Source organism: Xiphophorus hellerii, chromosome 24 (assembly GCF_003331165.1).
Source record: "Xiphophorus hellerii strain 12219 chromosome 24, Xiphophorus_hellerii-4.1, whole genome shotgun sequence".
NCBI lineage: Eukaryota > Metazoa > Chordata > Actinopteri > Cyprinodontiformes > Poeciliidae > Xiphophorus > Xiphophorus hellerii.
Window position 1 is genome coordinate 11,488,625 of NC_045695.1, and position 21,034 is coordinate 11,509,658.

At 38.2% G+C, this 21,034-nt stretch overlaps 1 protein-coding gene across 1 annotated transcript in view; it reads left to right on the forward strand.

The window, feature by feature from the left end:
• The first annotated feature begins 36 nt into the window (after positions 1 to 36).
• cckbra (cholecystokinin B receptor a) overlaps positions 37 to 21,034 on the forward strand; it is a 35,402-nt gene continuing 14,404 nt past the window's right edge. The window contains exons 1-2 of the mRNA XM_032556908.1: positions 37 to 302; positions 12,958 to 13,206. Of these exons, the coding sequence (XP_032412799.1) occupies positions 152 to 302; positions 12,958 to 13,206 (400 nt within the window). The 5' untranslated portion in view covers positions 37 to 151. The remainder of the gene's footprint in view (positions 303 to 12,957; positions 13,207 to 21,034) is intronic.

The following is a 21,034-nucleotide window of genomic DNA, read 5'->3' on the forward strand; positions in this document are numbered from 1 at the left end:
TTGCGTTGTCACCAAGTTTTCCAGCGCACCCTGAATTCCTCCGGGGTGTAATGAAGACAAAAAGCGACGGGTTGACTCCAGCGCGGCGGTCTTAAAGCGGTCCTCAGGTGTGGTAAAAGCAGATCGGTAATTAGCCTCGAGGACGGAGAGGATGGCGGCGAACGGCAGCGCGCAGGAGTTGCTGTCCGTGTGCGGGGAGCGCGGGAACGTGAGCGTGGGGAACATCAGCGTGGAACTTATGGAACAGAACACGACCTGCTCCAACAGCTCCGTACTGAACCGACCGGCCACCAGAGCCCGAGGTAAAACCCGCACCTTTATGACTCCCTTTCGTTTTCTGCTGCTGATTTCTAATACATGCGCATACCCAAATAGTAATAATAATAATATAATAAGTATGTGGGTATATTTAAGTCCGTCTGAGACGTACGTACTCATAAATAAAATTGGAAAGACATCACGTGTCTATTTATTCATGATTCCTGAACAAGCTATTCCAACACGGTTTAATTTATCTACATATATAAGTGTTAAGTTGTCACAATAAAATCATTTCCATTTGCGTTATTTATCCGGTTTTCTCCTTTATCTATAAAAACACCGATCTTCAGTCTGGTGCTTTGGTCTCAACAAGCCCTTCTTTACAAAAAATAAATAAAAATTTTGTTTACAAAGACATTTTATTGATCTTTAAGAATGTGTTCCTTCATTTTTATCGCATTATATGACTTGAAAATGGGAAAACTTGTGGGACAATTTATCATCCAGCAATATTTATTATTGTGACAGGCCTTATTTCTTTTTTCCTGTTGCTTTTTGTTAGTGGTGCAATGAGCATTTTTATTCTTCCTTTCTTCAGTAACAAAGAATATTTACCAAAAAATGAAAGGTTTTTTTTAACATCTGAAATTTATTAATGATTAACTCATTTAAAAAACTCACTAGTTGAGCTAATGGACTATCTTAAACTGGTTAGTGTAAAAGCACAAACTCAAAAAAAGCCTTTATCCGAGTCTCTCGTGCACTGATGTGTGCTTAAGCTGAAAATTATTTGCAATCCTGGGTTTTGTGTTAATCAACTTCCCCAGACCTGCATACAATAAATCACCAAGTCAGGCAGATTTACTGCTGCCTTCTCCCAACTCCTGCATCAACAAAGCTGGGATGAACAACAACAGTGTGAAAAAAGCCGTTTTAATTCACAGTGTTTATTTTGCATGCCTCTAATTCGGAAGCGCAACAGAGATTAAACCCAGCAGTGGAGGAGATAAGGCCCCCCGAGTCCTCTATCAGGGCACCAGTTGCACATCCAGACTGGCTTGCTAATGAGGTCGGAACAAGAGCGAGAGATGGTTTTAATATTTCCCCCCCACCACCTCAGCTGCAGTATTGAAAAAAGATTTGAGATCGTTCCCCAATAAATAATTCAGCCATTATTCCTTCTTCTGTGCCGACTTACTCTTTCAGACCTGTGAACCTCTTCAGCAGCTTCTTCAGGGAGGAATCAAACATAGTGGAGAGTTTCAGCTTTGGATTGACAGAAATGCTTCCATTTTGTTCCTCAACTCCTAAACATTAGATGATATTGAGCCTTTATCCATTTAGATGCATTATTTACTTTCACCTACCTCCTGCTTCAGGTCAGAGGGGAACAGTGGAGTCTGATTATGCATTTTTGTTGCTCTCAGGGGTCTGCAGTTATGACAGGAAATTAAAGCCGCACCCCATGCCATGTGTGTACAAGATCTTATTTTCTAACACAAGTGACCTTCAAATACAGCTAAAGTATATTTATTTGATGTTTTATTACTTCTTCCGAAAAGAAAAACAGTATTAAATTGCAACTGAACATCACAGACTTGGACAAGATCTCTTGATACTATAGACAGGTGGAGGTATAATCCCTTGCAAGGAAAAGAGGCAATACCAAGAACAAGACTAGAGGATACCAAGTCCAACCACTTGAAGGGAGGAGATACCAAGTACAAGATTAGAGGATACCAAGATCAACAATTTGAAAAGAGTTGACACCAAGAACAAGACTAGAGGTTACCAAGTCCAACCACTTGAAGGGAGGAGATACCAAGTACAAGATTAGAGGATACCAAGATCAACAATTTGAAGAGAGTTGACACCAAGAACAAGACTAGAGGATACCAAGTCCAACCACTTGAAGGAGGTTGACACCAAAAGAAAAACCAGAGCATACCAACATGATGCCAATTCTTTGAAAGGAGGTAAGATGAAGCAGAGCACACCAAAACAAAACAAAGACCAAAGACTACTTTGGGTGTATTTGCACCTGACATATTTGGTTCAGTTTAAACGGACCAGAGTTTGTTTCCCCCTTCGGTCTGGACCTTTTTTGTAGCTGTGAATGCACTTAAGTGAACCCTGGTGCGGACTAAACAACCGGAACGAGATCCACTTTTTGAAGTAGTCTCAGTTGTCTTCCAAATAAACTCTGGTGCGGTTTGCTTCTGGTGTGAATACAGATCGGCCTCAATCCAAAGCAACAGCAGGAAATGTATGTCATTTTGGGCTTCATGAGCCAGAGTTTCTGGACACGATGTTTAAAATGAGCCCTTCAGTGTTTCTAATGCTAATACTGCATGTACTGATTGTGTTGAAATCGTTCACCGTTTTCTGCGTAGCGATGATGTTGCCAACATGTTGTGGGCCAAACCTACGCTGTATGAGCTGCTCTTGAAATTCAAAAGATAAAAAGACTTTCTTGATGTGCATACACCCTAAGACACAAGAGTCCCAAAGCTTTGAGAGTGGTGAGACAAAGTCCAAGATCTAAACCAATGTGGGACAATTTTCAACTGGATATCATAGACCTGGACAGCTGTAAAGCTGCAAACATTCCTAGAAGGTCTGAGTATGGAAGCTAATTAGCAAGCTAACTTTGAGCTCCTGACTAACTGGTTGTTCCTGTGTAGCTAATGTTTTTCAGTAAGCTGCATTGCCACAACATTTAGGTGAAACTACCCCTGTATGCAAGCAGACCCTCAGTAGTATGTCCAAACAGTATGACATCCTAGTAACAAGTCAGCTAAACATTGACTGACTTAGCATTACCTGCAGGTAGAGTGAATGGAGGACGTAACTCAGAGTTTTTCTTTCTGTGTTGAACAGACAGAAAAAAAAATCTGTTTTTGAACTGGAATATTTTCTCCTTTTTCTTCTCTTCTATCTCACCAGGTGGTAGCATTGACATTTTAAAGTAAAAAACTTTATCGGCTACATTTGAACACAGTTTGAAACTAGTTCGATTTCAGGAAAAAAGAAATACCAGTCCACCACACTGAGACAGGACAAAACCAAGTCTTTGAACATTTGGTTTGAAAAAATTGTAATGTATGTAGAGAATCAGCATGGTGTCCTACGTTACAAAGTTCAATGTGTTTTTTGGACTTTTATGCAACAGAAAACACTAATTAGAGAATCATTGTGAAGCTGAAGGATAATTATACATGTTTTTTTTAGTTTTTGAAAATAAAATATAAAAAACCATGAGTTACTCCCCAGTGGAACCAAGTCTTTTGGGTTTTGTTTCTATCCATTTTGCTCGTAGAGATGGAGATTTCAAGCTCAGTCCGATTAAATAGAGAACATCAAATCCACATGCTTTCCTTCCAGCTGTATTCATTGGCCAATTCTAAGCTTTAACCAGAATATTGATACCACATCAGCAACACCAGCTGTGTGCTCTGACATATTCCTTTGCGTTTCTTTTCATTTGCTCTGATCCTAACGGATGTGTTACTTATTTGGATTGCTATTTGAGGTATTGAGGCTCCCACAGCTTATAAAGAAGCTGTAAAGCACAGCTGACATGCATCCCATCGCATTAATGGCTGCAGACTCTTGAGAGCAGGGGGGGTCAGACGGGGTCCTGCCTATGTGGAGCAACATCTGTATCCGCACCTTGGCTCTGCTCGGACTCTGCTCCCCGACTGATTCAAAGTGGCACTTTGCTGAGCTCACTCCATCCTTCTGAGAGCTTGCGAGTGAGCATGAAGGGATTTCATAAGCATTAAATGAACACAGGTTTTCAAAGGCAGACCAAGGAATGATACGGAAACTTGCTGCTTCAGATGATCTGTTAGCTGCATACACACTGATAGCACCAGCATGCTATGCAAAGACCAAAACAGACTTCTGTTGTTTTAAATCTCTGATGTTTAAGCTAACATAAACTTTCCTGAAACTTTAAACCTTGGTCATATTTGGGAGATGTGTTGTTTGTTTTGTTTACATAAGGGGAATGGCAGTTAGAAGCTGTGTAGCACCAATAATCTTCCTATTGGAAACATAAACTGAGAATGGGACATATTTTTTGCCTTTGCTGTCATATGTATAAAATCAAAAGTTTGTAAAGCACAAAAATATTAAATTTAAGTGAGCACTATGTCACTGAACTTTGTACAGTCATACGGTTTTATTTGGTAGTTTGGTAAATATATTTTGGTAGTATTTTCTTCTTTTTTTTCTTTTTTTTACAGAAGTTTATCTCAAAAAATCTCTTAAAATGAGCCATTATGATTTTACTTTGTCAAAGATTTTACAGTGCACATCTTGAGTATTTTAGTCCAGCATTTCCACAGCTGTGGCGTTTTCAATAAGAACAGTAGTGGTGTTTCAAAACATAAAATATGTTTTATGTAAATAAAAATTCATACTAATCCAACTTGAAAGTTGGAAGATTGTGCAATTACATTGCAGCTTAAGAACATGATGAACGACCCATAACTATTTACACTTTGACAAGTAACAGATTTTTGCTCTGTGCATTTAATGGCCTCCACAGTGTGACAAAAAGTAATTATAAACTTGACAGCACTTTTATTTCTATAGAATTAAACGGGCCTCTGGCGTGGTTCTGGCATAATAACTTCAGATATCAAACACCTTGGCAAAGGGTCTATTTCACTACAGAAATCCCTGAAGATGCAGCTCCTCTAATAGGTGTGAGATGTAAGTTTCAATTATACTGAAACGTGAACTGAAAAAAAAAACGGAAATCCTGTAAAAAAAATAAAAAAGAGAGGCCTCTGCTTTTCATGTAGATTCTTTTCCTGAGGTAGTTTTTAACAGATATTCTCTAAAACATCTACACTGCCTGTAATTACACTCTTAAAAACAGAAATGGTTAGAAATTAGACAAAAACAAAAAAAATTACATTTTATTTAAGTAATTTGACTCATATTTCTGAGCTAAATCTAAAGGATTGCTAAATAAAGTATTTAAATTCAACTAAATATTTTGAAAGTACTTAACTAAATAAGCTAAGCACTTTTAAGTTTTCGTTAAAAGGGGGCCTATAAACATTTTTATTGAGAGTGACAGCTAAGATTATCAACAACTGTTGAGCGGTTAAGGAAATTACCATACTAGGAAGCTTGATATTAGCATTAGCTAGCTAACGCAGGATGCAAACTTAAATTATTAGTCAATTTTACAGTGTAGCCATCCCTAAATGTTGCATTTTAGTCACTATATTTTAAAAACACTGACATTTAAAAATAAAAATCCTCATTTTTCTATAGCGTTTTAATTAGAGAATGTAAAATGTAACAAGTATTTCATTTAAATGTATTTATCAGATGTGAAAACTGATGCAATGTGTGCCTATTTTTGTTTTTTCTTTTAAAAAGAAGTTCAAAGATTTGACCGTAACTCAAGCAGTGCAGCAATCTGAAACATAATGTTTTACTGTAGCTTCAAAAACCAATCAGATTAAGAAAAGTACAAATTCAACACGTTAATATGACACACCAACATTTTCCAGAATTATCACGTGGATGCTAAGAGTTTTAAATAATTTGAAATGAGAAATGTACTTCTTACAATCCAGGATTTGAACTGGAGAAACACTGAGGTGCAATAAATGATAAACTTTAGAAAATAACAGCCAAGAATGCTAAATCCTAATATCTGGTGCACAAATCACATCTTTCTGGCAGATCGTTTTTACTGGAAAAGTAAAATATATTAACAGTCATTCACTTTTTGTCTCCTTTCCAACAACAAAAAATATTTTATAATGATTATTTTCACCCATATACAAAACTGTTCTTGCTTTCATAGATCCAGTCATTTGGTAAGAGTTTTGATTTTTTTTGAGGGGGAAAAATATGGTCTCCAACTCACAAAGCACAGATCTGCAACTAGAAAGGAGTGGATCAGGATCCAAGTCAAAGTGTGTTTGAAATGCCCAAAACATCTTAAATACATGAAAAGTTAGGGTGGGAAACAACTGTATTTTTTAATAATATGTTGCAAAAGCATAAAATGGCAAATTGGTGAAAGAATAATAATGAAAAAAAAGACCAGGTACACGTTAAGAGGCGCACCCCATAGTTTGAGAACCACCTCAATACTCAATCATTTCTAATAAAAATGCAAATGGAAGATTTAGTAAAGTATTTACTGTACAATAAATTAATATATTTAACAAGCAGACTGTCTGAAGGCCACTCAGACGTCCCAATCCTAATTGATTCATAATTGACTGACAGCTTTTTGCAGACATCTTGCTTCCTGCCATTGTTTTTCCAAAGACCGCAGCATGGATATAATTAACCCAATCTGTCACCCTGAGGACAGACTGCAGCAGTAACTCTGCCTAATGTTTTTGTTTAAACAATCATGAGCCAAAATGCCATGTAGCTTCATTTCCGTGAAGATTTTTAACTTATTTTTTAATCCGTTTGCATGATTTTGAGTCAAAACACTCAGCGCAAATGTGGTGAAACATGCAGGGGAAAAAAAAGAAAAAACGACTGGCACTGAAAGTTAATTTAAATACAGCCTTCATGGGTGATTAAATATATACTACAAATAAGGAGTTTCCTGCTGCAAAATCTGAATGTAGTGTGGAATCAATATTAATCACTCATGGTGAGATAGCTTATTTAGCTGAATTAGAGTGCTGACTGTTACATTTAGCAACCCCCTGATTACAGTGATAAAATACAGACGGACTTATGCGCACTGAGCAGCATGATAATTGCTGTCAAAGGGTTCATTTGCTTGTAATGCAGTGAAAATGCATTGTGGGAGTGCAGCGGTTCAATCAGAAATCATATCTATCTCCAAACATAACCCAGCTACCAAACATGGCGGGGGAAAATAGCCGAATCATTTTTATACCCAGCGACTTTTCCATATAGGAAATGGAAGATAAGGGGGAAGCGGATCCCCCGTCTCCTGATCGAATCTCTTGTGAGAACAATAAATGTTGTAAGCTCTTACCTTTGTGCTCTAAAAACTGTTTTTTGTTCGTCTTTTGAACCTGAGAAGACATCCAGGGATCAAAAAGATCAAATGTGCACTGAGATTTCTGAAAGCCATTGAGGTTAGGAGAGATTGCTGTACCTTGAAAAATGATTGATAATCTTTGAAGTTTTTACTTTTAGTCAATGACTACAAACCTTTGAGTATTTTATTGTTGGGATATTATGGAGTGGGCCAAGGAAAATGAGTGAGTTTGAGTTTTATTGTAGAAACCATTAGTGGTCTCTAGATTGTGCAGAGCTAGAAGGGACATACTATAAAAATAGACACTTTAAATTAACCCTTCATTGTTTTTCTTATGTTTTTCCACCAAAAACTGGAAGATAAAAGCCTTCAGTCTGGTGATTTGGTCTCAACTAGCCCGTTTTTGAAATACAATTTTGTTTACAAAAACTTCATAATTAATTGTATTTGTATCTTTAGTGATTATTTTAAATATCTTCCAGTTCTGGTGTTTAATGTTTGAATGTCTTCTTGCATTATTATGCCATTACTACCATATTACTTGAAAATGGTCTCAAAATTTGTTGTTGGAACAGGCCTACATTAAATCTTCCTCTCGACAAAAAGTGATGCAAACATTTAGCAGAAACACTAAAGTGGTTTAGTCACCATTTGATAGAAAGAAGTTCAACCACTGATTCGGTTTGAACACTGCAAGGTGATTCAGTTACTCGTTGCTAAAGCAACATGTGGTAAATTGAAAAAAAAGTCATTATTGTGAGACAAATGATGGGATTTATTTTTAGACGAGAATTAGCAGAGATCCAGTTACACAAACCACATTCAGAGCTCACTCCTTTAAGCCGTGAGAATAATAATAATACACCTCAGGCCAAACCGAAGGGCTCCATCCTCTTTTGACTTGCCGCCAGCTAATGAAAATCAATAACACTTTTGGGCCGGCGTGTGCTGTGTGTCTTACAAGCTGCACCAATTAGAAGACATTTGCGGCTTTTTGCCGAAAGCTGCTGACTAGCAGCGCGGCAGCTGCCTGTGCCGTGTAGGTGTTTAATCAGGGGTCAGGTAGCAGGATGCGAAATGTGGAGGTGAGAAGGGATTACAGCGTGTGGCTGTGCATTCTGATGCAAGCCGCGGCTTGTTTGGGATTGCATCATTTAGAATGTAGTGAGGTTTATGATGCAACAAAACTACATTTAAAGAAACTCCCCTTACTAAGGAGGTGAGGTTTCATTCCCCTTTAATGTCTTGAAACTAATCAGAACCAAAAGGTGAATATTGATGCTGATTCAAGTGATAAAGCTCCTTTAATTTCTCAAAATATCTTGTTGAGCGATGCCTATGAGCGAAGAAAGCGATAGATTCCTTCACAGCTTCTTTATGTGCGTCCTTGATGTTCAGCATTGATCCTATAGGTGCACTTCCTGCCGCATTAAATATTTACAAAGGAAAATAATTATTATGCTGCTGCAGAGGCCTGCCTCTGACTCATGTTCTGCTTATTTTAGAAGCTTTCTAAATTTGTCCTTCCGGACGTGTTTATTTTTGCTTTTTTGTCACAAGCTTTCAGGAGAAAAGTGATCCGAAGGAACCTAGCCCAATGTGACAAATTCACTAATTTTTTTAATAATGAATTTGTAAAATCACTTGAATAGAACAACATGATCTGACAACATGAAGTAGGCTAAAAGGTCTAAATTAAAGATGAAATGAGAAACAAAGTCATTGATATCAAGTTGGGAAATTGTTATAAAGCCATGAGATTCCAGTGAATCATAGTGAGGGTTTTTATTCCAACACAAACAAAACGTATAACAAAACAGAACAACGACTAAAGCACTGCAGGCTTTATTCACCTCAGCTAAGGTCAAAGTTCGTGATTCAAGAACAAAAAAGACTAGGTGAAACGTCATCAAATAAAAAAGAAAAATACAAATTGCAAAGTTAACAGTATTCCAGAAGGACAACAAAATTATATCCAAGGGAAAAACTCCAGAAAATAAAATGTTTTATGGGCTGATAAGACAAATGTGGAACTCTGAAACTCTGAAAACTAACAGTGTTTCAGAAAAACCATCTCACTGTCAAACACGGTAGTGGTAGTGTGATGGTATGGGACCTTTACAATTTGCTCTAATTTGCTCTCTAACAGAAAATCCTGAAAGACAATGCTGAAAGCACACCAGAAAGTCTACCTCTGAGTGGCTGAAAAACATACAATAAAATCAAGGTTTTAGTGTGACCTAGTCAAATCAGAGCTTAATCTGATTGAGATGCTAACAAGAATTGCTTGAAAACCTCGAATTGGAGATCTGAAATGACAAATCTTTTAAAGTGAAGCCTCAGGATTCCCTCTAACTAAACTAAATGCACAGTAAAAATGCTCCTAAAAGTAACATTTTCCACAAAAGTTACTCCAAGTAAATATGATTGAGTAAATGTAATCAGTTACAAGCCAACTCTGGATGTTTCTAGTAGGACAGCACTTTAAGCTAAATTAAAAATAAGGAAAGCATCAGAATTGGACGCTAGGAAGCATTTTGAACTCATCTATCAGGTATTTTCTCAATGAAATATCACCACAGCAAGATTGTAATTAAAAGGACAAGGCTGCAGCTGTTTCTTTGTAGCTCTTAGATTTTTATTGCTCGTTATTTATGAACCCTGAAGTGATTTAGACGTGAATCATGCCAACATCCAACCTAACTACAGAGGTTGTAAAAGCACTCTCCTTTTTCCACAACCCTACCTTTAACAGATGACAGAGCTCTCTAATAGTGATATGCTTTTTTTTTCTGACTACACTGATAATAATGTAATGCAACGTAATAACACTTTAATCATGTGTGGAAAAGCAAAATTTTGGATGAGATTGCAGGAAAATTGGAAAAAGTGGTGGTTTAATAAATGGTGGCAATGGTGTTTCTGTCATAGATCAAACCAAAAATGCTCCATTTTTGTAGCAGGTAAGCATTTCAGAGGTGATGCCTCGCTTTTATCCACAGCGTATGTATGATAGTGGATTTAAACACGCCTGTCATGCTTGGTTGAGTCAAAGGAACCAGGGAAAATCACCCTGCAGTCTTCAGGCGCAACACATCCACCATGCTGTACCGCCGGCACTCAGTTGATAGATAAATCATTTTTCACATCACACCTAATCATAAAGCAGACTGTCTGGCCAGTGGCAGCTCTCTGCATGATATTTGGGCTGGAATTTCTTCAATGGCAGCGCTGAATGTGCGTTTCTGCTCTCTGATGTAAACTCTACTCACTTATGTGTTGGAAATCTGTCTTTCCATGACTGAAACTAAATTAACTCAACCCTAACAGACGTGATTAACGTTTCCAGCAGTGTCATGGGTTCAGGCCTCCTTTTGTTTATCTTTGGTGTACAGCACATCTGGGTATTTCCATGGCAATTAAAAACAATTGCTTGGATATTAACTATGGTCTCAAAATATTATAAAAATCTTATTGCAATTCCTGCTCCATTTCCAATTTTACAAGAACCTGAAAAACACTTAATAGTTTTCTTTTCTTTAATTTTACAGCAGCTACAAAATAAACTCAGCATGTAGCAGAAACTCAATTTATATGTTTGGCATCTTTTTAAACTGTTTCCTTTCAATTTCCGGAAACTGAAAGCATTATTATTATTATAGCTACATTTTGCGGGGCTAACAGCTGGCTAATCTTTTAGCTAGGTTTTAGTTGTGAAATTATAGTATTCACAAAAGACCCAAACTAGGGGTCTTTTTCGACAATAACAGAAAACGGTTATTGCAGTTTTCGGGCCAATAACCAATCTTTAAAAAGCTTGACCTGCCGATTCTGATTATTTTTTGTCTGAAAATAGCAAGAAAGTCATAGTTTTGGTTGACTACTGTCCTCAAAATTAAGGAAATTAGCAACCATAAATTGGCTGGCTGCTAAACGGTGCACTTCTAATCCAAAACTTTCGTTGTAAACGTTTTTGGGTTTTTTTTTTCATAAAACTTGCCCAAATATAAGCAAAAACGCAAGCCTGAAACTGTTAAGCTAAATTTTGTGTGAGCTAATGGTAGAAGCTGATGCACCATCACTCCTGTAGATGGATTATGCTTTATTATATGAACTGAATTTGAAAAGTGGACTTAAATAAGTTTTATGTTTATAAACTGTGTAATTAATAAACTATGAGGAACTGCTCGCACTGAAACCATTTTGACTTTGTGGAAGTTAAGGTTTGGCTAGCCCTTTAGCTAGATTTTAATTGACAAATCAGAAAGACACAAGCAAGCCTCACTTTGAATCCTTCCTGTTGCTTAGCTTACATTTCGCCCTTTGGCAAAATGATCTAAATCTAAATGCCAGGTGTTGACTTTTGCCTCTTTGGTTTAGCCGTTTTAAAATCACTGGAATGCCAATAACGGGTCTTGGATGGAGAACAAGAAGAGTGAGTGAAAATAAAAACGTCTCCTGCTGGGTGATACTGAAACCATTTCCATGGCGAGTTTGCTGAGGCGCAGAGAGAAATGTTGAATCCCTGTCCTGCTTGTCTGCAGGCCCAGCTGAAGACCTTTAGACTTGTCTTCGAGTCGTGGACCCGGTCAGCGAAGCACATGGCTGACCTCGCCCTTGTCCTGTCAAATGCTCTCATTCTCAAACAGGCTCACTGTCACAGGCTGGTGTCAGTGAAGGGAGCATTCCCAAAACCCTCTGGCTGGGCCACCCTGATGCTTGGGAGTTATGATGTACTTTAAATCATATATCACCGTCATGCTAAATATTATCTATAAAATAAGGCAAATTAGATTTTGTTAGTAATGTCAAGGCATGTGTGAAGCTATTTAAGCTTAATAAATAACCACTGTGAAATCGGGGAAATTAGTTTATGCTACTCCAGGGAAGTAGGGAGGGCTAACACTTTACTCAATTTGAGAAAACAAACACATAAAATGGTGATACTTTCTTTTCCTAAAATTATGTCTGAAATCACTCCTCATTTTCTTCTCCTGAACCCAACATTATCTCATCTTGAAAGTTTTATGTCTTGTACCCCTGATCTGTGATGCTCTGCTGAATACAAATCTTTGCATTAAATTTATTCCCGTTGCTTTTCATCATAACAACATTAAATCAGTCATTCTTCCAGTCTAAAATGCCTTTGGATTCTCCTTTGGCTCTGCTCCAGTGATAAATGTAGACGATCGTTATAATTCACATCTCATTTTCCCCCAGTGCACGATGAGACACTCTGCTTTGCTGTGATGATGATATTTATCTTTTCTTTTTTTTAGATCATTACAATTATTGCTCGGCTCACAGGGAAAACTGGGAAATATTGGCGCTAGCACAATTTGAAGTGCTGTTTATGTCAAATTATTGGGTCCTGTAAAGACTTTAGTGTTGTTTATGCAGCAGAGCTGTGTTATTTGTCTGGTTTGTAGTGACTGTGATTCTCATATGGAGATATTATTGGGATCATTACATTTTATTATGGTTCATTTCTCACATAAACCGCTACATGAACAGTTTTCTTATCAAATTAATTTGATTAATCTCCCCTTCTCTACTTTATGTGTTCTTCCATTTGTTTATATTTCCTGTCTTGACTCCAACAAGAACCATTGCACACTGATAAGTCCAATTAAACCATGTATGTAACGCCGTTCCTTCATGAAGCTGATTGTTTTTGTCTCCGCCAGAGATGGACTCCTTCCGCATTCTGCTCTACTCGCTCATCTTCCTGCTCAGCGTCTTCGGCAACCTGCTGATCATCGTTGTCTTGATGCTGAACAAACGCATGCGGACCGTCACCAACTCCTTCCTGCTGTCGCTGGCGGTCAGCGACCTGATGATGGCCATCTTCTGCATGCCCTTCACGCTCATCCCAAACATCCTGGAGGACTTCATCTTCGGGGCCACAATGTGCAAGATAGTCACCTACCTAATGGGTGAGCCTTGGTTCTGCCTTAATAACCTTAGGAGTCCATGGACGCGTAGCGTAGCAGCAAGACTTCCAACTTGTGCTTAAAGTTCACATTATAAACTACACACCAGTTTTTGAATTGTGTTAATAGATAAAGTGAAACCAGAGTTATGCTAAGATAATTAAACCATATATTTCTGAATGTCAAAGAAATGCTAAGAACCGGCTATTCTGGGCTTACAAACGTAAAAAATGAAACGCAACATTAGATAACTATTATTTGAAATCTCACATCTTCAATGAATAATTATGGGCTGTATTTTGTTGCTGAGAAACAAAGGAAAGTTGCGCAAGTAACAATGAAAAGAGTAACGATGAGAAGGGGGAATGGCGCAGCGGCGTGAAAGGATTGCAAAATTACCCAATTATGTTTTGTCAAAAGTTGTATACAAACAAATGAGGAATTGCCTTCATTTTTATGATAATAATTTTATAAAAATGGCATTGTCTGCAATATTTTTATATCAGTTTAAGAAATTTACAGTATTCATTTTCATTCCAAGTTATAATCAATCAATCAATCAAATTTTATTTGTATAGCACATTTCAGCAGCAAGACATTTCAAAGTGCTTAAAAACCATTCATTGTGAATATTTGTGGGTTTCACAGTGGATAAATTGAAATTTGTCAAACTTGGATTTTATGTTTTCATGTTTAATATGCAATCGCAATATATCCAAAAGAAAAATATACGTTTAAATTCACAAGGTTTGGGTTGTGCTGAAAAAATGGATACAACATACGGCAATATTAATGGTTTCCATTAAGAAATATGAAGGTAAAATCAAAATTTGTTAAAAATGGCCATTAAGGTTAAGTTCAGACCCACTGGATGAGGAATGTCTGGGGAAATCAGGTCTTGATTCGGATTCTGAAATAGGTCTGGATTTAGACTGGACCATTCCAATGCGTTGATCTAAACATTAAGGTGATTTAGGGAGCTTGTCTTCAACAGTTTTAATGTTGCCCAAAAAATGTGGTTTTGCTCTGATCAAAGCAACTTATTGAACATGTTTGCTGTGTCAAAACGATTTGTGCCAAACGCTAAAGAGGATATGTTTTACGAACTTCTTTAGTGTGCCGCTTCGTTTGGTTGACAGTGGCGTGCACATACATTTTGGGGGACTCAAGAATAAAAGAAGGGAAACTTGTGAGGCATTTGGAACAGTAATGTGAGATTTATTACAGGGCATAATTATTTCAGAGGGGCTCTTTTTTGTTCAGAGTAAAAAGGACAGAGAATAAAATCCATCAATGTTTGCGGTTAGGGTACGCAAAGCACTAATATATAGTTTTACCAATATTGTGCATCAACCAGGAAATCAGGTTGATATCGACGTAATACAATAATTGAATTCAGAAATCTGACCTTTCTTAAGATGGCAGCTCATTCCACCATCGGCTCCAGCTTAAAAATCCTGTCTGAAAATGGCTCTGCATCCAAAAGGAGCCCGTCTTCCATCAAGCCTTTTCTCTGGGTCTCATTTCCCCTCCTTTTCAAAGCCTCACAGTCTCTGTAAAAGTGCTCAAACAGTCACACGTCTTCAGGAGTGTGACTTAGCGATGAGCTGGCTCCCATCAGGCCAGAGTTAAGGTGCCACGTGAGGCCTGACTCAGACTGAGGCACAAGAGGCTGAGATCCGCTGCGAAACTTCGTCTCCTCACTTTGAGCCTTCAATGGTTGAGGGGAGGTATTGAATGGCGAGGTTCACAATCCTATTATTGTCTCAGAAATGTGATGCACCATCTGTGAGGACACACTAGCCGAATCTCCTTTTCAATTACTGGGCTCTCTGAACTGTGATAAGATGGAGCGTGGTAGCAGGTCCCAGCTTTCTCAGGCTCTAAATACAATTTTTGGCTTTTTGTATCATTTTATTCTCTGTCTTTCAGCCAGGACTGCAGGCTATATTAAATAATAAAAGTTACTTAACCACAGCCGTGCTGGACTTACTTCAAGCTGTGAGTTATGACCAGGATTTCCTCTGACTGGTAGCGCTACTTTGGATAAAAATGCCCAAAAAATGACTAAAATTAACGAATTTTTACTACAGTTAAATCCACACTTTAAAAACATGCGATTCAACATGCAATTCAAAAAATGGTCAAATGTCACCAAAGAATATGCATCTACCATTAAGATCTGCAATGTGAATTGAAAAGTAAATACTCATTTACTTAAATTTTTTGAGATTGAAAAATCTTAAAGTAGCCATCAAATGCCACTCAGTCGAGGTGATTACAGCAGAAGTAGTTACCAGATGTCTGACCATATCTTCTCCAATTTAAAATTTCTTTCTTCTGAACTTATAAAAGTAAAAGCCAGAGGGAAAGGGTCCAACATCAGCCTTTGAAAAGCTCCATTAGACGACCAGCAAAAGGACGTTTTATTCATGAACACTTGCCAGCTCCTCACTAATGGCGTTCTCACTTCCCATTTCAAAATTACTCGAATTTTTGTGAAACTTTCTCCAAGTTTCTCTTATTGTTCTGGGTTTTTCTTCCTGGATCTCTGTCGTCTCATTTTGCTGAAGATCAATGCGTTGCTGAGGCGCAGAACCATCAACTAGAATCACTGAAATGAAATATGACCTTCCCAACGTTAGCAACAGCTTATCCGTCAAAAAGCCATTAAACGTCCTGCGTGGGAAAGGCCTTCTTTCAGTCGAAGCTGATCAATACGAAGGATCAATGTGAGGATCGTCTTGGATTGATTTTGTGGCAAAGCGGCTCCACAAACTCATCAACTCTTTGAGAAATGATCTGTTAAAACACACATTACACACCAACATCCTTCAGCCTTTCCCCTACCATTGGAGCTGGAATCCATTCATTGGGTGCGCCTCGATAATTCACATGAGCGATTGGGCCGTAGCGTTTTGCTGGCAGTAATTAGATTGATGCTGTAATATTGCACGTCCCTCCCTTTTCAACCACGTTTATGTATCCGTGTTTTTGTTTTTGTTGCTGCTCGCATCATGCAGTTACTAATCAACTTACGGGCCCTGTTTTGTAGCTCCCGCCTCCAGGGTGCAGCTCACATAAAGCTCCGGAGTTTGGGTTAAACATGGCTTCTGGCAACGCCATTTACTGATCCGGCTGCTACCTCCAGGAACCTAAATCCACTTTTTTATGCCTTTAGGCGTATTTTAAAGCAACATTCAGCAGAGCATTACATGACAGATAGCAGGTAATTGGGCTAAAGTAAAGCTTTCCTCCCAGGTGGAGATCTGCCGAGGGAACCAAGACCAAGAAACTTCAGGTTCCCTCAAAAGCTTCTTATCTGAAGACTCACAAGAAAGGGATTAAACCGACCACTTTTTCAAATAGAAAGAGAAAATCGGGCTGGTTAGTGGACTGGTGATTAACTAAAAGGCAGTGAGGTCAGAATCTCCTCAGAGATGAGTCTCACCGCCGCTCTTTGATCAGCACTCCTGTCAGAAAACTCCACCAGGACGGCTTTAGGGAGCCAATAACAAAGACTCAGGAGACATGTAAGATGGAAGAGTGTCCGCTCTGCTTAATGTTACTGGAGAAAATGTAGCAGCAGCGATATGGAGGAGATGACTGGCATTAGACTTAGGAAGCAACATTCATGTGTTTCTGTTCCCAAGAATGCTTTTTAAATTAAAATTAATTTTTAATCTATTTAGACATCGATAAACAATGCATACAGTGCCTTGCTGTATGCATTTTAAACATTTTCCACATTGTGTTGTTTTTTTGTTACACACATCAAGTCAAAGTAGAGCGTGACATGAAAATGACACAATTTTACAAATAAAACAATAAAACGAGTAAATACACCTTCTTCCGGAACATGTTGCTACATATGATTATTTTACACAACAATAAAGTTACATTCAATTGTTATAAAAATGCTGCATATATATCAAATATGGCTAAAAAGAAATGTAACTTTAACGTTTTGAAATTGTGTCTGTCTCTTTAAGAACTCCATATTCAGGAAGTCATCACTACATCTCTCCTCTATTAATCATTTAATGATGTTTTTACCAGAGTTGCACCGTGAAGCATCTCATACAACGAGATGCGCAGCTCCAGCAGGTGTTTGCTAATTGCTGCTGGCTAGTTTGAAGGAGCAGAGTGGGGGAGGGGATCTCTGTGAGGCAGAAGCTTGGAAACTGCAGCTCTGAGGAGGAGGAGCTACACCTAGAAGGCAGAGCTAGGTCCACCAAGGACTTTAGAACAACTAAATGGTTGCCATGGAGATTAAAAGATTTCTCTTCATGCATGGAAGAATCAAGGGAACACTCCAGGTATTTTATTTGACAAGGGAATAACATAGTATGATTTAAAGCTAAAAAAAAAAGTCAACTTTACATAATACGTCATGTTGGCTTTAAAAAATAAGTATTTTTTTGTCTCTTCTTTCTTTACAAAGTTTGTGTCAAAATGTGAAAAGGGCAACGTACACCCAAAACTGCAACAATAATGTTCAGCAAATGACTACGCCTAGCTACGGCTTAATATTTCCTCTCTAGGAGTCGAACAAATCTGATTTGAGATCAGTGCCGTCCCTCGGTGGCTCCTGATGTAACAGGCGTCTGAGTGCTACGGGGCTGAAACGGTGAAAGGGTTGATGAATGTGGGCTCAGGACGGCAACATCAATTTAAATCACTGGAGTATCCGGTACCCCACTTGAGTCTGACAATGGAAATGAGCTCACTCCTCATTCTGCGGCTTTTGCCTTCATTATGTTTCCTGACTTCTCATGCACTTCATGTGCCTGTGGGTGATGAAGATTAAATTGCCTCATTTCGTCTCCAAGAAAAGAACTTTGACAGATGACGTTTGGATATGATCTGACATGCAGGTGAAAGGATACAAGTTTTGAATTTCTTTGTGAAAGATTTTGCTCATTACTAGCAAAATGTTAAAAATGTCAACAATGTCTTTTATTCTAACTCTGGCTGCTGGAAAAGCTGGTTTGAGATTCTGCCGACATGAGAAACTTAAAAACAGATTTCAGATTTTTTTTTTATAGAGTGTTGTATTAGTAGATACGTAACTCTTAATATATTTTAGCAATTATATATTAAAACATATATTACACCTGAAATTTACTTTATTAGAAATTCTTTATGAATTTTCAATACAGAAATGTATGGACTCCTTTTGGTTCAACCCCCTTTGTTTATGTCTACCTTACTTTCTCCTTCCACTAAACATTCCATCAATAAGTCCACTCTGCTTCAATAACCAACGAGCTCAATCATTTCAATTTGCATTATTTTTCCCTTTCCTTTTTCTCTTTCTACCAAAAACTAGATAATAAGAGTCTTTCAGTTTCAACTAGCCCTTTTTTAAAGGACGATTTTCTTTACAAAGACTTTATAATTATTATTTGTTGTTTGGGGTATTTAAAATGTTAAATTTATTGATCTTTGAGAACGTATTTGTGCATTACTCTGCCATTACGATTATAATCTCAAAACGACAAAATAATCGTTTATCGCAATAACTTCTGGAAAAATTTATCGTCCAGAATTGTGGATTTTTCCAGTTTCTCCTTGTTATGATTACATACTGTAGATCTTAACCTGTCCATAAAAATAGCATTTCAGACTTTAAATAATCTTTTATTGGCTATGTTTACATTTTCTGATTAACTGTTGTAACTGCTTTCTGTTGTGGTTTTTAGAGAAATAAACATTTCAATTATTGTTATTAATAATTATTGGACCAGTTCTTCATTATTTCCTCAAGAAAAGTACCACATTTCAGCAGTTTCTCCCTTGTATTTGACCCAGAGATGCAGCTGAGCGTATTCGCCCTCCAGCATCAACAAAGGAGCCCCCTCTGTACCTCCTGTGTGTGTGTGGGCTTCAGTGACTTATTGTGTCAGACTGTCTCAGCGCCTGATCAGATCTGTGTGTGCGCATTGTGCCACCCACCCACCTCCTTCTGCTGAGCCGGACTTGGATGCTGGATGTGGCCGCCCCAGTTGACCAGCTGTGTGCAGCGGTCGCTCACTGGTTCCTGCTCAGGTTTGGCGTTGGAGGTTCATGCTGAGTCCTGCAGACCGTGAAGAAAAAATGATAAAAACTCTTTCTGATGAACACGCATTACGTCCGGAGATCTCTTCAGTTTAATCCTTTAAAACCCAAGTTTCAAATCTCTGCCTGGACATTTTTACTTGTTTTAACTGTAAAAAGTTCTTTAAATGTCCTGTGAGTAAATATGTATTTGCCCATTTATCCATAACAACTGGAACTTTCAAAATCAAGCAAGTTATTTTCGCAATTTACCGTCAATTAAAATAGTGTCTCATCAGATTAATTTCACTCCCTGCTATGGCGGAGGTGAAATTACCGTAATAACCTGATATTGGCTGGAAAGCGCAACATCTCTATTTTCAGAAACCGTTGGCATTTTTCAGATAGCGCAAAGTGTGGCAGAGTTACGGTACTGCAAATTTGGCTGGATTATCGCAGACACGTTTAGTCTGGAAAGGTTAAAATCACCAGGTTTCGTGTCTACATGCAAGATTTAAACATATTTTTGGTAAAACTAAGCACTGTATATTTGGGATGAAAACACAGATTAGCCAGCAAGCTAACATTAGAGCCACTAAATCTCCTGAAGGTCTGCTGTGTGTGGAACCGAGCTTTCCCCTGCAGATCCTTTAAGTCCTGGAAGTTTTCTGGTTCTCTAAGGATCCAATGTGTTTGTCCAGCACATCCTGCAGATGATCAACAGGTTTAAGATCTGATGAGTAATTAAGTCAAGCCTACACCTCTTCACACTATGCTAATGCAATTTGAGATTTCTTCCTCAGTCAAATTTAAGTCTGGACTTTGACTGGTCTGCTCAATTCTGCAGGGATAATTTGATAATGATTGTTGTGCTTTACTTTGTATGAAATCTGTAAAGAAAGCACAGCAGCTAGATCACTTCCAAAAATTTGGTTTTCTAAAAACTAAACTTCCTTTTCCCGTTTATGATGTGAGCTTCGCCTGGTGCGTCTCTCTTGGCTGAATAATCACCAAACTTTAATAGGTTTTCTTATCGCAGCAGTTTGAAAATCCCAGTGCAAAGTTAATGAAGGTGCAACAGTACGCTGCAGCGTCTACGTCTTCCTCTTCATCTCAGTGCGACAGTGGGTGGTGGTTTCGGTTTGATCCATTGTAGTAGCCTGTCAGGTTTCTAAAACCCCTCTCCGAGAGCTGAACGGTTTTAATAATGCACCGAGGAGAATGTTCCGACTTCTCCGGGAACAGAACTGGTGTTCAGACGTCTTTCTGAGGCGCTGATGTTCTCTTTGTTCTTGAGTAGTGCTGCTTTTGTTCAGCTGCATGAATAAGATATAAAAGCTGATCTTTGCTTCTGTCAGACTTCACATCGCATGTCATTAAGCGTGTTCCCGTTCCTTTGCGCCTCTGTGTTGTGGGTACTGTTGCTGCGATATTGCAGTTGACACTCTTCATGTGAACAGTGTAGCTTTTGATAGCAATATTTATTGCTAGGTGGTTTAATTTAAGCTACAATTAAGATTGTTTTTAGGAAAGTATTAATCAATTACACATTTTAATGGGACAGTATTATGCCAAATTAACTTTTTGGAACTTTACATCATGTTATAAAAATACCTGGAGTGTTGCCTTGATTCTTTCATGAATGTATGAGAAATCCTTTCATTTCCATGGCAACCACTCAGCTGTGCAAAACGCCTGAGTGGACCTAGCCCCGCCTTCAAGAGGCATCTCCTCCCCCACTCAGCTCCTTCAGACTAGCCAGCAGCAATTAGCAAACATTTGTTGGAACTGC